This window comes from Pipra filicauda, unplaced genomic scaffold (genome assembly GCF_003945595.2).
Source record: "Pipra filicauda isolate LSUMZ 115617 unplaced genomic scaffold, ASM394559v2 scaffold320_size837821_pilon, whole genome shotgun sequence".
NCBI classification, from domain to species: Eukaryota; Metazoa; Chordata; class Aves; order Passeriformes; family Pipridae; genus Pipra; species Pipra filicauda.
Genome location: NW_024104444.1, coordinates 231531 through 250601, shown reverse-complemented (window position 1 = coordinate 250601; position 19071 = coordinate 231531). Strand labels below are relative to the sequence as shown.

At 39.4% G+C, this 19071-nt stretch overlaps 1 protein-coding gene across 1 annotated transcript in view; it reads right to left on the bottom strand.

The window, feature by feature from the left end:
• Positions 1-19071, bottom strand: part of TAF4B (TATA-box binding protein associated factor 4b) — a 70256-nt gene that overhangs the window by 32979 nt on the left and 18206 nt on the right. The window contains exons 4-10 of the mRNA XM_027746002.2: positions 17928-18095; positions 17699-17821; positions 15807-15896; positions 12598-13176; positions 7336-7471; positions 6660-6765; positions 1278-1447 (exon numbers count right to left, since the gene is read on the bottom strand). Coding sequence (XP_027601803.2) covers positions 1278-1447; positions 6660-6765; positions 7336-7471; positions 12598-13176; positions 15807-15896; positions 17699-17821; positions 17928-18095 — 1372 coding nt within the window. The remainder of the gene's footprint in view (positions 1-1277; positions 1448-6659; positions 6766-7335; positions 7472-12597; positions 13177-15806; positions 15897-17698; positions 17822-17927; positions 18096-19071) is intronic.

Sequence of the window (19071 nt, the reverse complement as noted above, 5' to 3'; positions counted from 1 at the left end):
GCCAGGTTTCTATTTTCCATCTTTCAATGAATTGTCTTTGCACCCCAAACCAGCAAATTATTCTTGAAGTACTCTGTGTTTTTGAAGAGCTCTTAATTCTTCTTTATATACGCTTCTCAAGAAAGATTGATTAATCCTCTACTGAATTTTGAGAAAATCTTCTAGGCACCAGTTTTGATGAGTACTTTCCCCTTGCCACTAATAACACAGCACTTACTTCACTCTACTATGCCTCATACAGCTCAGATGACACATCCTGGCTAACCAGAGCAGGGGTACTGAGGTTGCAGGTAGCATTTGCAGGTTACATACTTGTCACAGGTTAGCTGCTTACTTTGGACTGAGAACCAGGTGTGTCTAGAAAGAGAAAGACTTGGTGATCACGTAGCTAAACCATTGTGACAGAATTATGACTGCATGTACAACCACAGGCTTTCTTGGATGCTCAGCTGTAAAACTCACTGTTCCAGTACAGAGAGCTACGGGGCAGAGGGCACGAGCAAGGAGCAGAGCAACACTCATTGACTTTGCTGTCGACAGCAGTGGTACCACTCAGCGTGGTTACAAATGCACGGTCCCTGCTCTGACACAATACAACACTGCTAAGCAACAGTTACCATTTTGCTTGCAAGCTAACAGCTGAAATGATGCGTACACTAGAAACTTCCTACTGCAGTTTAGTCACACGCGTTCAACATACATTCCACAGTACTATTCGCTACACAGACAAACAGCTTCAACATCTCTTTTGTATAAAATTAACTGAAGTTTTTTCCACAGAAGGAGTCATAAATAAAAGTCTGTCCTGCGTGTATTGGCAGTTGCAAACTTCTTCTTTATGTTGGTCAATAGAGCATGTATACCTGAACAGGCTGAGAAATGCAAAAATTGTTAGGAAAGATAGTGTAATGCATCAAGTTAGAAGCTGCAGAGATAAAAAAGCACATGTAAGTGCTTTGACACTAGCATCTTTATGGTTGTTAAGTGTTCCATTAAGTCTAAGAGTAATACGTTGCTCACTTCTCACATGTTGAAGTGGCATCAGTTTCTTTTTTCTGGTTGTGCTTTAGACTGTTTCCATGTAAAAAAAACACCTTAAAGGACAGTTGTTTCCTAGAAGGGAAAGTATAGATCAGTATAGTTTGGTAGAAACACATGAATTGAGATGGGAGATATTAATAGTTCTAGGTCCTTCTTCATAGATTGGAGGCTGGCTGATGAAAGAGGCAAGAAAATACTACATCCATACATATATGTTACATGTGCATTGCTCTCACCTATGTTCAAGATCTTCTTCTGAAGAGCTTCCAAAGAGAGAAATGGTTCATCTGAACAAGAGTGAATCACTGTACCAATGAACTCAGAGTTTGCTGCCAAAATGCACGCATTCTCCTCACTAAGATTGACCCCAGCCATAGAAGTCACATCATTTATGTCATCTTCATCTCTACAAAAGAAAAGACCAACATTTTATGCTTTGTTCAGAATAGATACAAAGAAAAAGTCTCTTGACTATCAACAAGCAGCCACACTGATGTATCCTGGAAGCTATCCCCATATAAAATAGATGTTCAGTGTGGGTGTGGACAGGGACAGAAAGCTCCTAAAAGCTCTCACACTTCAGCAAAGTGCCTCTGAAACTTTAATTTGGCTAATGCCTCAGCTGCTAGGCATGCAAATCCCTTATATGAAACTGAAATTCTGAGCAAGGTTGGAAACCACAGACTGACATAAACCTGGATTAAAAGTTCCCACAAACCCCTAACCCTGCACCACCGCTTTTGCAGACTGATATTTGTTCTAAAACTAATTCACCAGGTAGAACTGAGCATTGAATAAAGATGAATGCTGATTCACTGAACTAAAAATAAGGCCATTTTCTAACCAAGATGCCCATCTTACAAGTTGAAGCTTACAACACAAGCTTATTAGCACAAACCTGATCTTCACTTTTCTTTAGTGAGTTCCCTAAAAACACAGGATACAGTCCTCTATTATACAGTAGGACCAATCCAGATCTTGTCCTTTGGATTAGTCCTACCACACTTATGTACATAGCGGGGAAGATGCCACACTTCTGAAGTGCCATAGCAGAGCTTCAGCTGTTAACACCCCTCCATTAGCTGGATTCTCCTGTAGCAGCTTTGGACTATGTGTTCAAAATAAAAACTAAAATCTGGTATATTTAAGGCAAACATCACTCAGATGAGCTATAATAGCCTGTATGCCTCAGCTTTTTTTTTTTTTTTTAAGATCATTTAAGTTAAGATACTGAATGAATCTCATACGGGAAAAGTTTTTCCAAGACTTTAGATCATCAAGAGAAAGCCTTTTTACTTCACAAACTGACAAGGGCTCTAATGGTGGCTTCAAGGGTTTAGGATCAAATCAAAACAGACGTCTGCAGTATTAAGACAGATAAGATAAATCACTCAATCTGATTTGGAAAACGAAGAAAATAAAACCAACACACACCTCTTGAAAAGTACTCTCTGGCAAGGTTTGATAAAGTTCACCTTCAGAAAACACTGTGTGGCCTAAATAACTCTTGAACAAGGGGTTAGCCAGAAACTTGACGTTCTTAGGTTATATGGGATTTCCTGGAGGCTGTCTTTTGTCTGAAAATAGGTAGAAGCTGAAGTTATTACAATATGAGTTCCATTCGCGTGCCCTCATTGCTAGGAGTTCCAGTGTGTTGTGGTCAGAGAAAAGGAGACCCAACAGATTCCCAAACCAGCTCCATTCATTAATTTTAACTAGACACTATAGTTTCCTGACTAGGCTTGTAACCCAAATCCATTGTGCTAAGAAAAGTGTTAAACCCCAGGACTGTCAGAACAGTTTGATGTCCACTGTTACAATTCAAAGCTGAAGTCACCAGCACCAAAACAGCTCCGCTTCTCCTACTCTTTCACAATCAGCAACTGAGCAGTTCCAAGTGTTTACTCAGGCTCTATCAGCCTAACAGAGATCCTGAACTTTCAACAATTGTGTAAATGAAGCTTCACTGAATGATAATTGAGTGCTAACTGATCTTTACAAGTACACTCCAGTTTCCTCTTCTTAGTGACCACTACAGAGAAGTCTTTGCTCTTGGCAGTGACTGCCACGGGTCTACTAATAAAGGAGATGACAAAATAAGCACAACTAGCACAAGGAACACACATCACAAGCTATCGATGCTGGAACCTGACATTACCCCAGTGGAACTGTTAATGGAATCCAGGAAGGATGCTTGCACCTCAGACACAACTGTATAGCACACAGTTTCAGAAAATGATTTTTGCTTTTAACCTGGCCACATACTCAAGCAAGGAGGAGGTAAACTTTTCTACTATACATCTATCCACCTTTCTAAATATACAGCTTTCATTACTCTATAACCTGCCTTTATCAGGTTCTTATTTTCTTGAATATTTCCATGCATACAGTCTCTCTTATGAGTACACCCATACAAGGGTTTATATGCAACATCTCTACCTGTACTGTTTTTAAGGACAAATTCTAACTTTTTCACTGTGAGACTAAATTTGCATTAAGTCACTGAGTCATTAGCTTTGATGCAAGATATGAAAACACTACTGCACTTATTTTACTTAACCCAAAGAAATTACCACTACATTTCCTTAGAAACAGCGCTCACTAAAGATTAGTAAAAGTTTCAGAAGCCATGATAAGTTTGTACCTTTCGCTATTCATTTTTCTTGTTGTTCAAACAAACCTCAATCATTTTAAGTAAAGTTACATGTACTTTGAGTAAGCTATAAAAATAATTCTACCAATGTGAAAAATTTAAAATATTCCAGAGTGTACATGCAGGTGTTTCTGTTGGATATTTCAGCAATCCCTCCATAAAGTCCCTTTTCTGCACCACTTCCTTTAATTCTTTTTGCATTTGATCATGTCACAGTCAGAAATCAACAGGAAAACTCTTCCAGCTGTTGTTATAAGTCTCCAGTGATTTAAGCTTACCAAGACAAGGTGGAAAACAGAACTCAGAGTTCTGAGCATTACACTGCATGAAGTCAGGTTTGATGCTTATACTGAATATTCACTCGAAAACAAACCCAAGCAATGCAGATGCATCTCACATCTATGAACTTCCCTCTGCCGCCTGAAAAGTGAGTCTGTGGCACCCTCTGCTGTCTGACTACCGCACATTTGCTTCTGAATCCATCTTTATTTACTCCATTTTATACAGGAGTAAAAGGGAACAGTAGAAATGCACATTTAACCCAAACCTCTACGCTCCATCACTGACAACTACATGGGCCAGAACAATTGCAGCAAACCAGGAACCACCAGCACTCACCACTACCACAGGGCAGGAGAAGCAGCTGCCCAGATGTGCTCCATTCTGCTGTCTCACCCCTGTTTGCCTGCTAGTTGAGATTGTTAGCACATGCCAGACAAAATACACAAGTTGTAGTTGCATGTGCTTTGGAGAACAACTTTATTAAACAGAATGGAGTAAAACATTTCGTCTTCATTTGAAGATGAAATACGTGACTTATTTTTTTCCAGGGTGCTCTAGCATATACTTTACATAAATGTGTAGATCAGCTTACAAAAATCTTGATGCTTTTAAAACAGACTGCCTCTTAACATGCCATGGTGCAATGTCCATGCTTAGCTGAAACAGTATCTGGAAGGTTAGAATGCTTTGTGTTTTGTTCGGGGGTTTTTTGTTCGTTGGTTTGGGGGGCAGGAAATCACCACTTTTTCTACTGCTCATCTTAAGCAAACTAAATCAGCCCATTAAAGAGCAGACAAGGTCAAATTGCATCTAACTAAGTATAGCTTAGTGAGTATTACATTCCCAAATCCTAACCTAACCTAGTCACACAATGGCAGAGGGTGTCAGGCTCGATGACATATTGCAATGAGAGTGCACAGAAAGAGCACTCTCATTAGAGTGTCACATGTACAATCACATCGATTATAAGACACACTCTCTACCCATAACAAATATCATCACAAAACCTGAAAGCAGGCCATGGTACCTCTCTCTGCCTCACACGTGATCAGCTGTTGATGATCATGTGTGTTGATGTTCATAGGTCACAAAGAATAGCTATACTGGGAATACTGGATGACAGAACAGAAGAGAGCAAACCACTTCACAGCTTACTGGGAAACAGCTATTGCCCTGTTAACACTATCTGATGAGAGAGAGAGAACACAAACACTTGACTGAGGGAAGCCAAGAGTTCAGGTACACACTGCCCACATTCAGATATATGAAGATTGTAATATGTAGATTTTAAAGTCATAAAGTTTGATTACAGCAGTGCATAGAAGAAGCACCAGGAATGTACGCAAAGACAAATTCTTCAGAGATAAGGCGCTATTAGAAAAATTTAAGGTGAGTTAGAAATTTCCCATCTAAATTTTCGTGGACTTATGCTACCTTGAAAATCAGATTCCAAAAGCAAGAACAGAACTCTATCTTGGATCACACTGTAAAAGCAGAGTTTCTCCTACACTAAGAATTTAACAATTCAGGGAAGAAACTTCAAGAATTCAGCCTTTTTCTTCTAAGACAGCTAATATATTCCAATAGGAAGATCACAAAAAAACCCACTTCTTTTTTTTTGGTACGAATTTGTTTGTTGCTTTGTTTTTAATTGTGATATTTATGAAGTAATTTTTTTAACATCACTACTCAAAATTATGTCCCACATTAATTCTGAAGTTGTTTTATAAGACCTTGAGGCAGCTAAAAGAGCTACTGCTCTAATATGAGTTTTTCATTTCAACTTCTGGCTACTACTGTCTTAAGTGTTTGCTGTATACCGTACGTTACTATAAACAACAACAGCTCTCTGACTGTATCAGTGCACACAATGCTGTAGCTTTCAAGAGATGAGAAGTCAACTGGTCAACAAGACGAAGGTGTCCTCATGCCTTCTTTTTTTCCCCTTAAAACTTGCCTTAAAGTCACAAGACCAATAATGCTTATGGCAGTCTGTACCTTTGATCCTGCATTACGTTTCAGAGCTACAAAAAAATAACTTCTGCTTTTGAAAAGTTACTCAGTTACCAGAACTAAAAGCTTTAAGCACTCTTGTAATCTAAAGGGCTAGAGAATATGCCAGAAGTCATAATTAGAGATTTAGTCAAAGACTTTCACCTCTACATACAGAAACAAGCTTGTAAGAGGAGCTAATAAAAGATTCTGAAATACAGCAGAGAGCTTTAGGAAGGTTACCAGCCAGTCCAAGAAACAGTTCAATGCTATCCAGCTGTTTGCAAAAAGCAGAGGTTACACCTACTTTAATGCTACTTAGAGATTTTAATACAAGGTAACTAGATTAGCAATTGTATTCATAGGATGGAAATCAATATGCTTCCTCTACAAGAGAAAAACTGACACATATTGATGCACACTGTATATATAACTACACTTGTTGGATTTTCATCACGCTATCACCTCATCAGGACAGTTTTCTTTCATTAAGAATAATTAACATCTGCTACGAGGTAAAAATTTTCAGGTTCTCCCTTGCCAGTTAGTATCACAAAATGAAAAACACATATCAGAAAAAAGTTTCTAAAGAAAGTTGCTTTTATTTGGGCTCCATTCCCACCTCTGTATTTGCTGTGTGTTCCTTCTGTTCCTTCATATTGTTATAACTTCTGATAATGTTTATTTTTACCTGAAGGATGTTGCTCCATTCTCTTTCATTTTTGCCTTCTGAACAGGAGATGCTTGAAGCGACAGAATTTTATTTCCTGGCAGGGTAATTTGTTTCAGAATGGAACCTAAAACAAAACAAAGAACATGCTATAGTACAAAGTAAAATGCTAAGACAACTGCTTAATCAGTTCTTTCTTCCAGCAAAGGTTACTGCAAATTCAAGAACAACTGATTAGGTCCACTTGAAAACTAGACACTCTAGAATCCTACATTCTACATGTTCTGTGTAGACAAAAACTTTACATGCTTTCAAACACCCTCCTCTGTACTGACAAGTGAAACGTTTTAGTGAAAACTGACTGGCTGAGACAAACTCATATTATGCATCAACCTGAACCTGTTGAAGGAAAAAACAAGGTCTCATGAAATGACTCTCAAAAGCATCACAGTTTAAATAAAGTTCACTGCAAAGAGCTCAGTCACAGTGTTTTAGCAAGTACAAATGTTTGATTGATATGCTTTTAACAAGTGCCAGAAGTAGATGTGGCACTGATTTTCTCACCAGAACTCCAAGAAGACAGTAAAGAAGTTCAACTCAAAGTGGTTGCTCCCAACAGACAGCCACTTTCCTACCTTCCTACAGTCTACCAACAGCCTGCATTTACTTCTGTACCTCAGCATTCCTCTCCCTTTACCTGCAGGAAACTGGTTGGTTTGAACAAGTGTATTCAGCGGCATCTTCTTGTCAGCAGATGTCTGTAGGGTGAGCACTGAGGGTTGTGGGAGTGTGGATACTTGCTTTACAATAGTTCCTGATGGTTGTTGGACTACCTGGAAGTGGAATATCCAATATCAAGAGTGAGAAGAGCTAAAAATACACAGAAGTAAACAGTACCAATGTTTCCACTTAGCCAGAATTGCCACTGGGCAGGCGTGCTTGTCTAGTTCTCAGTTTAAAACAAACATCATGCTCAGAAAAACCTCATTTTTTTTTTTTGCTTCATGTTAAGAAATCTTAACAAGTGGTGGTGAGCTTTAAGCTCCAGCTCTTTCAGAATGTGATGCTGACTCTGAGTAACAGACACTTCACCCCTAGTCTCTATTGATAACTCTATCAGACATGTTTCGCTAAGTATCACACAATCCACTACACTGAGAGGCTTTCCTCTACATCTTGCTTAACAGAGTAACTACTGAATATTGAGACTGCCTACCAATAATTTCAAAAGGGTAGGTATCTCATACACCTAGTTAAAAAGAGAGAACACCAAAACAATTGAAAGTTTTGCATGAAATTATTTTCCTGTTAAGAATTAAGAGTACACATTATAAAAATACTACCAGATTTTTGGAACAGCAACATCAATTGTAAATTGAGATGCTGAGTTTCAAAGTGTTAAGCTAAAGTACACTGAGCACATCAGTTACCAGGAACATGAAGTACTAAACAGAAACACCTGGAGTGAGCAGAGCCTCTAAAGACAGACAACAGTACACAGCTGAAGGGTAAAAAGGAAGACGGTTCACAGTTTTGTTTAAAGGGACTCTTCAAGGAAACAAAACCAGACAACAGGATGTCATCACAACACAGACCTAGAGGCACAGACCATAAATACTAATCCTTCCTTTTCAGGGGCAGCTATTAAAATGCAAGAAAGTAATAAAATTGCAGCATCTCTAAAAACCTCACTTCTAAGCCTCCTAGATAACAGAATGTGGGCTGCAGCTTCGATACAACCTTTGGAAAAGTTCTTGATTACAGGTAGTAGAAAGATGTGGTTTTACTTGGTTTTTTTGCAGCAAAAAGCTAACATTAAGAAAATGTCAGGGTCAAGATCAAGAAGCCATTTTTCTCCTCTACATCTTTTATTCTAACTTCAGAAAGTCTAAAGAGCGCTTGTACAGTAAGACTGCATACGGATAATTAAAGAATTGACATTTACAATGCTTCAGACATTAGGTTGTTTCCTTCTGTCACCTCTCTTCTGATATATCAATAAATATCATCAGCATAAACATCATACATTCACAAAAAGAGGTACTTTGTGTATCAAAGAATCAAGATACTACCCATCCACCTCCATATAAAACAGCATTAAAGTTTGGCATAGCAGCAGTAACAAAAAATAATGAGCTGAAGGTGGCATCTGAGAACCAGACAAACAGACAGGTCTTGAGAAGAAACGTAAGATCCAGAGGAGGAAAGAACTACAGAAGTGCAGGGACAGACTGCAGACAAAGCCAGGGCTTACACATACAATACTTCCTCACGGAGTAGAAGTTGACTTCCACGTGTTTTTCCCAAAGCTCAATTTGATCCTTCTGAAAGATGCAGCTTCCACAAGATGGAAGTTGTGAATAACACTAATAGCATCATTCATGTGTTCGGATAATTCATGAGCAACCAACCACCTTGGCCAAACTACTCACAAGCTCCACTAGCACCCACACTAACACACACCTAGAGATCCTCCTTACCACCAATAAGAATGATGCTTCAACTTCAGCATGCAAAACACTTAAACAGCACAGGAGGAAACATAAGCATTCCAGACTGATGTATAGCAGACAAAAGAACAGAGGGAGGCAATGTTACATCAATAGTCTGGGTGGAGACTGGGAAATAAGTCAAGTAACCGAGGAGACTACATCACTGAAAAACAGAAACTGTGTGTTGGCAGTAGAGCCCATTTTCTGTTTGCCATTCTAGCTGCTAGACTAACAAACGCTGGAAGTCCTTGGGACTTGCAACAGGAGAGAGCAACAATCTTGGACACTTCAACAAGGACCTAATGCCAGAAGGAAGCATTACAAAAATAGGTAGTATCTGTGCAAAGGAATTATTGTCTCTTTTCTTTGGGTTAGCAGCAAGAAATAATAAAGAAAAGGGACTGTTCCTTTGTGCCCTGTTAAGTAGGTTGACACAGACATGAGAATAAAATCACCAACATTCTTGAGTAAAAAAATTGCAATGCAACGTTCAACTGACAGCAGAGAGACAGCTGCTTGAGAGAGACTTTGATTAGCCTCACCTGAACCTCTTTTACATTCATAAAGCAAAGTCTGGAGATCAGCAGAGAGATGCTGAGGTATCATCACACACAAACAGTATTGTTTCGTGAAGGAAGCCTCACCAGTTGAATGCAAAAGCATAAATCCTGGACAAAAAAAAAACTCCTGAAAAATAATGGAGGAGACTGTTCACAAAAGCTCAGCTTGGAGGGGACTTGACACTAACAGCTCACTAGGAACAAGTAGTTGGAACAGCATAAGCACTTCACGCCTTGCTTCAGCCGTTAGTGATGTCCATGGAGTGTGTCTCACTGGTAACTGTGGGGATTAGACCACAGACCCCTTGCTGTTTATGCCTGACATGAAGTTTTAGTCTCACAGCAGCTTTTTCATCATTGGAGGCCAGCAGCTGGTAATGTAAATTTTCATTTATTGTGCTTTGAAAGAGACAAAGCAATACTGCAGCAAGACAAGCTTTATTTCCAAGATGAAATTTCTTTGTAAGCCAATGCCTTTAAATGAGGTGGTGTTAAGAAAGTCACAGGAGGGAACCCTTCCAAATGTGCAACTCTTACAGTCCAGGAGTGTGATCAACTCCAACAGCACCCCTGAAGAACAGGTCCCTCGGCGTCCACTATACAAACCCAGCATTCCAATAATCACGCCACAGAAATTAAAGTTTCATGTTGCATCACTCCAGTCACACATTTGATATTAAAATACTGCAGAGCTGCATTCTTAAGCACCACCAACATTACAATGGAGTTGGCACATGGAAGTTTGCTTTAAATTCCCGCAAGCACAAGAGGCCAAAATTAGAAAGGGGCATGCAGAGGGAGTGTATGGCATTAGACATCCCTATGGGCTGAAAAGGGAAAGAAATTGCTGGCAGCATTGTACGGACAGATTTGCACAGCTGGCAATGTGCTTCTTTTTTCAGCTGGCAGTAGGACCCTTCTGTTTAGGGAGGGGAAGTCCAGATTTGTTTTCTTATGGGAGGAAACAGACCCTCTGGCCTTTCAAGGAAAGGCATCGGGGAAGCCCTAGGAGATGCAGCCTCTTCTACTAATTTTCTCTTTGTTCTAATAGGTCGTGTAAATGAACACTAAGCTCCTGATATGGCTAAGCCGTGAAGTAGTCAACTCAGTCCAACTATATCCAAGACCAAAATTTAATAGGTATTTAGCAGACCAAGTATTTTAATCGCTGTGCCTGGGATCTACTCAAATGAGGATAAAAACATGTTTTCTATGCAATTCAATATATGTAAGGCACAGCGAAGAAAAGCTATTGCAACAGGCTGCCACACTGCAGCAGTGTAGGAGGCAGAAACCATTTCTTGAGTTCACCAATATCATATTCAAGAAGTGTTTCGGCTCCCCCGTGCAGAGTTAAGCTTCCTCGCCTATTTGCACAGATGGTCAACCTTTCCCCTGGATTACATGGCTTGCTGTGTAGCCAACAAACTGCTCTCCAGCCCTTGCACAACCTAAGAAACCCTCCTTTTCTTCTGGCTGGAATTTCAAACTTAGTCCTCAAAGACAATATGGGTAACAACAACTTTTCCAATTTGGCTTTAGCTACCACCAGCAAAGACTGTCAGTGCATATGCTTGATAATGCTTCTTTGGAGTTTTAGGGTGGGGGGTTTTTTGCATTTTTGTTTTTTAAACAAATCCACTCATAAAAAGGACTGCTCATCCCCTCCATACAGTTGGGTGCTTTGGTTTTTTAAGCAAGTGTGGAAAGGTGAAGAGCTGGCAGCATAAACTCTTTATTTGGAATGCAGGATTCTTCTACTACATCTACCTTATAATCTTTGAAAAGAAGAAAATTAAAAAGCAAAACATTTTAGGGGTCTGAACATTTTTAAATCAAGTATACACAATAACCAAGCTACAAAGAAAATTCACACACCAGATGCTCCTCTCTATACCTTTGGAAAGCAAATCTAGTTTCACGGGAAGTCTAATGTTTTTCCTGCTTTTTTAAAGAAATATAACCTTTACAAGGAAGTGCTATGCAAGAATTGAGTTCTTTATCTTCCAAAGGGAGACTATTCTTTCAAAATACTTGAGAACATTACTTACAGGTAGATGAGTTAGAAACCGTGCAACTCAGTATCTCGAACACCTATAAACCAAACCTAATTTATTTCACAATGTTGCCCATTTGGGTATACCTGTGATCCACAGTTTCTTGGTATTTAACATTAACATTAGCAAGAAGTTAACCTGTGCCAAGAAAAAAAATGTTAACACATTGCTTTTGAGGGCATTGTTTTAATAAGACAGTTATTCCTCCTGGAATTTGTTAGCTAATGAGGCCTGATAGAAAAAACTCACTTTTGGATGACTTCATAATTAACACGTCTTAGTAAATGTGGAGGTCAGAACTCTGCTCTAACAAGCTCCTTGGGGTAGTTGGTACATTTCAGATAACGTATCACTGAACATCACCAAGCCACCTGTGCCTGCAAAATACCCAGGGAAAGAATTGCCAAGGGAGAGAAAGTGGAATCCCTGGTGGCTACCTGAGGCACAGTCCTAACAGGGCATCTAAGAGTAATTAATCTAAGTATCCCATCAGCAGTTTCTGTTTCTGGCACTAGCATTTCCTACCTTTTCTTTCAGGTGCCAACCTAGCCTGGCGTTAGACCTCATATCCCCTGGTGTTTCAAGACGGATGCTCAGTCTGGTGAAATGCTGGTCAACATGTCTTGCATGAGACCAAGCTGACAGCTTGGCTTTAGATTCACACTTTCAGCAAGGGCTCAATATTTCTAAACTACAACAAACGTAACTGATTAACTCAAGACAGATTAGCCTATGCGTTAAAAGAAAAAAAAAAACCCAAAGGTCCAAATTGGTACCTTCTTTACAAAATTGCAAGAGTCAAAATAAAGAAGCCCAGTTAGTTACAGAGGAGCAGAGAAATCCATCTTACCAACTGTTTCACTTTAACCACATGCTGAGCACCCACTGACTGCGTAACAACAGAGTTGGGCTGCGAGATTTTAATACCAATTGGGGTTCCAATGACTGGTTTCAGAGGCTGCAGAGGGGTGGTTGATGAAGAGGCCACTGTAGAAACCAGCACTGGCTTTGCAGACTGGAGAGAGGATGTTGGTACCGCAGAGGTGAAGACTGGCTTGACAGGTTGGACAGCAGTCAGCCCTGATGTTGTTATTGTTGTGGTGAGGACTGAAGCTGAAGGCTGAAGAGATGCTGTCACCACTGCAGAGGAAGGAACAGGCTTCAAAGTCTGCAGAGAAGGTGTTTCCGACGTGCTGGCAAGGAGTGGCTTTACAACTAGAGGGGCTGTGACTGTTACAGAGGCAGACACGGGTTTTATAACTGGTAGAGCAGTTGTTGCTACAGCTGAGGTTGCCATTCTTGTCGAAGGAGCTGGTACTGCAGAGGGACAGGTCGAAACCACTTCTTGGGTTGTAGCTGGCTGCTGCATACACTGCTGGATAAAGCTCTGAGGATTAGGCATTAGCTGCCGTAAGGCAAGCATGCTTTTCTAAAAGAAATATGAAAAAACACTAGATGTATTATCAACAGAGTATTCCACAACAATAATACATTTGTAACTGAATCCTATTCCTCATTTTTTAACTAAATTTTTCATGAGGCAATAAATTACTTATTCCAAACAAGTTTTGCTGAAATCTGGGTATCCTTAAATTGATGACAATACTGTTCAGTGAAGACTACAAGAAACATGAACAGAGGCTGAGCTAAGGTCAACAGTCACCACAGCTTCACTACATGTAGCAAATCCCACCTATGGGGAAACGTTGTTCTTTTGTTTAGATTTTTCAATTTGGACTTTATATTTCAGACTAAAACGATTTTAGCTGCTTTATTACCTTAAAAAATTTTGTTTTGCCAAAAAATCCTGTTATACTGGAACAGCTGTGTTTATTTCATGAAGCCTGTCTGACAAGGAACTACAAATTATCCAATAATTCCCATATCTAAAGACATGAGAACTACTCTACCAATACAGCTATCTCTACACTAGGGGGAGATACCACTTTAATAATGTCTGTAGAGCTGCACCGACATAACTTCAGCCAGTTACTTCTCTGAAGCAGGAGAACAAAGGTAAAGGAATCTGGCAACATCTCATTTTTACTACAGCTGTGTTTGAAAAGGTTAATAGACAGAATAATCTTCAAGCTCTCTACAGATTTTTCTTCTTGACTGTGTATAATCTGCTACAGCTCTGAAGCAGGGGAAATCAGTTCTGCAGCCACCTATATATTCTTGAAAACCCCTTTTTTTCCTCCTCATTTGACAGTTTCTAAAGTTTGTAAGAGTTTGGAGCACAGTGCTGCTGATTTGGACTTCATGCAAAAGGAACATGTCATGCAAAAGGAACAAGTGAGCACATTGTCTGCTCATCTGGACCTTTTGTAGCACACCTATCTTCTAACATTCACTTCCTTTTTAAAAGGATGCTCAGCTCCTGGTGCAATTTATATACCAAAAGCATCCAGCAGACTTGAAAAATCAAGCAAGCTTCACAGCCAGTCACTGTATTTTTGTGCCTCTTGGAACAGTCAAAACAAACATGCACAACTTCATCAAAAACCTGCAGCTCAAAGATAAGAGACGACTCCAGAGAGTCTTCCCTAAAATTCCACTTCACTAGATAAAAGTGAATTGGCGACAAGCGGTATCACATTTCTTTCCAGACTCAAGGTGCAAACATTTCCCTGACAAACAAGGCCGGTGCTGCTCCTTGGAGCACCTTCGAGAAGTGCTCCTGAAATCATCTTCAATTTGGCACTCAGTTCTGTCACAGCTGCTCAGAGCTGCAGATCAACCTAATTAATTGTATGTATTAACTACACATCCTTATAGTGTTTCAGAAAAAAGCAATCAGGGTGCAAGATGTTTTAAAGGATTGGCAACACTGCAAAGTCAGCTAACTCTGATGATGTCTGAACAACATTTTTGAAGTCACAGTATTTCTTTATTAATACAGCATGCAACAGGGAGAGAGCAGCATGTCAAGGATTATGTGGTATGGATACTGCCCAAAACAGAAAAGCCTAGATGATACCAATAGCTGGCAGTATGCTACAAGAGCAACATGCAGTGGCTCTGCTGCGATGGGTCTGACCCACGATGAACCCAACTTAACTCCTGCAGAACTACCCTGAGGTCTGTGCACCAAGGGTAACAGTCATGGCAAACTTGCTAGCAAGGCATTTAAAAGTTACCGCTGCAACAAAAATTTTTATCCCCCACTTGAACAGAATAACACCAGCCATCTAAAGTAATACCAACATTATCACGTGCATTGTTATGTGGCCTGTCAAAAACCAAGGAAAAGGACAAACTACAGAAAACCTCTGTCCCAGCTTTACCACTCAACTATTCTTCCTTTATTCTCCATTATGCCTATAATGAATGTCAAGGAAAAGTATAGATCTATCAAGTCTAAGAATATGCTGTACGTTGCAATTAAGTAAATTTAAACAAATTTTCCACGTTTTCACCAGAATTTAATGCCTGCTGTACAACAAAGACGTTAATTTTTATTTGTTAATACCATTCTACCATATGATTAGAAGTCTTAAGGGAGAATTTTTTAATTTATGTGACTATTTGCTTGAATGGAGGTAGAGTTCCTGGGATTCTTTTCTGCAGCAGTCCTGTCAGATCCTTTCTGGAGAAAGGGGTAGGATTTTTGTTCTGCCTCTAGTTAAACACAAACCAGCAGACAGATGAATAGCTTTGTGTAGATTCTTTGAGCTTAAACACTGCATAAGCTATGCATTGCCACTGTTGTCAGTCTTCTGTATTAGAATTCAGAATAGCTACAGTTTTGATGAGAAAGCAAGAGGTTATCTTAGCATAGCTGCTCTACTGTAGGTGCTTTCAAAACACTAGTCTCCACTAACATCTAGAGGGTAATTACTCTACAATATAAGAACACAGCATAAATTACTCCTCAAAAATTCTCCTTCCCCTCAAAAATTGTCTTTCCAAGTGCAAGTCACATAGAGCAAGGTTAAGGACCATTTCTTCAACTGACCTGAGTAAATATCTATTTGAATGCCCCAACTCTTTCCTTTTCTTTTCTGATCCTCCTCCCTTCCCCAATTAAATAATACACGGCCATAATCAGATGCTTACCTTGAGAAAAGGAACTAAATATGGTTGTGGAGATGACTTGAGCTCTATATATAGCTTTTTCGTAAATTCTTCTGGTTCAATTTTTGCTTCCTAAGAGGGAAGTATAATTACAATAGTAAGTTATAACTAAATCTACCAGACTTTTTTTCTGAGATCTATCAAAAAAGTAATGGAAATTTATATTATCATGGTATTGTACTCAAATACTTTTTTCTTGTATTTGTATTTTGCTACATTTAAACAAAAGGGGGAGGAGTAGGATGGAATAATGTTGTAATTTTGGTATAGTAATATCCAAACTGTTTACTGCTTTATTCAGCTACAGGCAGTTAACACACTTATGGATAGGTATTCTCATCCAGTTACTAAAGTGAAGGGATAGAAAAAACTAGAAGTAGCACTTGGTCCTTTTCAGTATCTCACTGTTATGCAGAGATATTTTAAATCAACTACTAGTACTTCTTTCACTAAAGGTAGTTTATCTGCATAAAGATCAACTTAAAGATAGCCAAGACTAAAGACAACTTAGTTTTTGTAAGACAATTCTAGTCCAACATGCATACACAGCATAATAAACCAGAACACTTAGAATCTTTCAAAAGCAATCAAAACATCTCTTCTGCACACCCCTAAGTAACAGTTCTCTGAATTGCAGAGTACTGTTCCCTTAAAGCTGTCCACTGTGTCAACACAAACACCTGACTGTTCTAAGTTGCTACATAACCAGAGCAGGGACTTTAAATGCTGTGCATTCACAGACAAACAGAACTTACAGCAGCTCTCTCATTTAGTCATTTGATCTGTTGCCTGTTAGATCTCACAGAGATGTGGATATGGATCACTGAGGTCTCAGTGATACAGGCCCAAGTGTTTGATACACTACGTCTCAGTGCACACGGTGCTTGACACCCATTTCATGAAAAGCTGCCTTAAGGACCATTTTATTTCACAGCCACCATTTACTCATTCCTACATAAAATATATTGATTTATTTTGTACATACTAAATGGTAGATTTTCAAATACTATAAAAACCAAACAAGTGCACAGTTAACAATGTATTAGTCTCCGGCAAAAACTGCTTTCAAGAGAAAAAAAAAAGAAAAAAAAAGAGGTGTATAGTCCAGCAGGGACAGAGAGGCAGAGGAATTAAATTTTTGCAAGGCTGCACCTTCAAACAGTCTGCTCTCTGAAATTACTCCTCTCTACACCACACTCTTCTAGACTGAAAAGTCCTTTAGTACCACTAGCGAAGCCATCCTCCTCTAGCAGCACACAGCCTTCTGCTATGGTGGAACAACAAAGCAGCAGCAGTGGTCAAATGCCATGACAAGAAGTGGCAGGAGAAAACGTTACCAAGAAAGCCCAGCTGTGCTGGGGTACAGCCCCAGGCAGCACATAGAAGCCATATGCAAGGAAAGAGTGGCAGGCAGACACCACATTGTTTTCTCCATCCCACTGTTTAAAGACATTGATAGTGTCATGCTTGTTCCACTGGAGCTTCACTATCAATTTGTAAGTCAGTTCAGTCTTGCAGTAAAGCAGTAGTATGGACTCAGCACTGAACTACAACCTACACAGTGATATTTTTGCTACTGAGAACTCAAAACAACACTAACATGAAAAAAATGCAGTTCAGATGCAGAAGCTGTGCTAACACTTCCTGCTGTCAGATACCTGTATAAAATGAAACAAATGTGAGGGAGAAAATAACACAGCATGGGATTCAGTCAGAGTTATCACATAAGACTTAGAGAGGGGTCAGAGGTACTCATCACAAATCCATCTCTTTAGCTGTTTAAAAAAAAACAGACAAGGAACAAAACTGTGACAAAGCAAATGTCAAAATCCATATGCAAATGATGCAGACTTTGTTTTTTAAAAAAGTCTCACCAATAGATTTTGCACCAGATTCTTCACATTCTGCCCCATCTCAGGGGCTTGAGGTCCACTAGATGCCAATTTTATTAGCGTAGCAAGAAAATTCTTGCATTTCTTCACATTCTCTAGCATCTCCTAGTGTGGAAATAAAGAGAAGACTGTTAGATGCTGTACTGTCTCTCCAACCTCTGATGAACATACAGAATGTTAATTTTTAATTAAAAACATTTTTTTCCCTTACTGTAGAAGCGCTGGTCTGTGCTACTGTTGTGCCCTCTGCTTTCACAGAGACTGCCTTTTGGGAGATAGCTTGTGCAGGTGGTCCTGTAACTGGAAGTTTTACAGGTGTTCCAGTACTCGAAGGTTTTACAGCAGTAACTGTAGCAACATTAGGTGTTGCAGCTGTTGGCTGAAGAGAAAAATTAACACTTTTTAACCAAAGAACAACGTGACAAACATACTGGATTCTGCTAGCATGTAAGGTAGCAACCTCCCTCCACACTACCATTTAAGACATAAATAAACGATTTTCTCTTTGTTTTTAGAGTTTAGATTCATTTGCTTGGACAGGCTCTATTAAATACAGTAAGTGACAGAACCCTCACAGCCATAATTCTGTTTATAAATCAAGGGCGAGGAGAAGAAATTACAAAGGCGTGTCCAGACTGAAAGCACTGCCTGCAACTCTGAAAGAAGAGAGAAAGGTACAGTTGTCTTTAAGAAAGCAATATATTAACTTTGCCAGGCTTCCGCTGTCTAAGACTAATGAATTCTGGACAATGCTAAGCCAGGTGGTACTATTCCAAAGACAAACACAATGTTAAGTGATTATTTATCTTCCATTCTTGCCGTGAAGCTCCTCTCCCAGTTGCGACATCCCCTGCTCTTCCTATCACACACAGACTAGGGAGAAGGCATCATGTCTGTCCACTTTGGAAGGATGCATGTGCCAGTAGAAGCAGCCAGCTCAGCAAATGGACCTAACAAGTTCTTCCCGCCTTTTCCTTGTGGGCAGCAATTTGGATCTCTTTCTCCTCTGCCCTTACAGAAACTCACACAAAATTCAGTTATTTTGAGACCTCTTTTTAAAATCTCATTATAATTTAGCAACAGACTCAGAAGCTCCAGCAACAGGGGAGTAATTAAGGTTTAGAAAAAAATACCTCCCTCCTTTGCAAACCAGGCAAAATCATAGTTTCCAAATGAAAATCTACTAAACTGAAGTATTTCTACTTCAGATTTTAAAGAAAAGAAACAGACCATACTGAAAAATCCCACCACAGTTCATTTGATAAAACAGAATACAATACAAATAAAAGACTTTGCCTCTATAAAAGCCACTACTTTTGATTTCTCAACTTAAAAACTGAAAAGCCAGAGTGAAC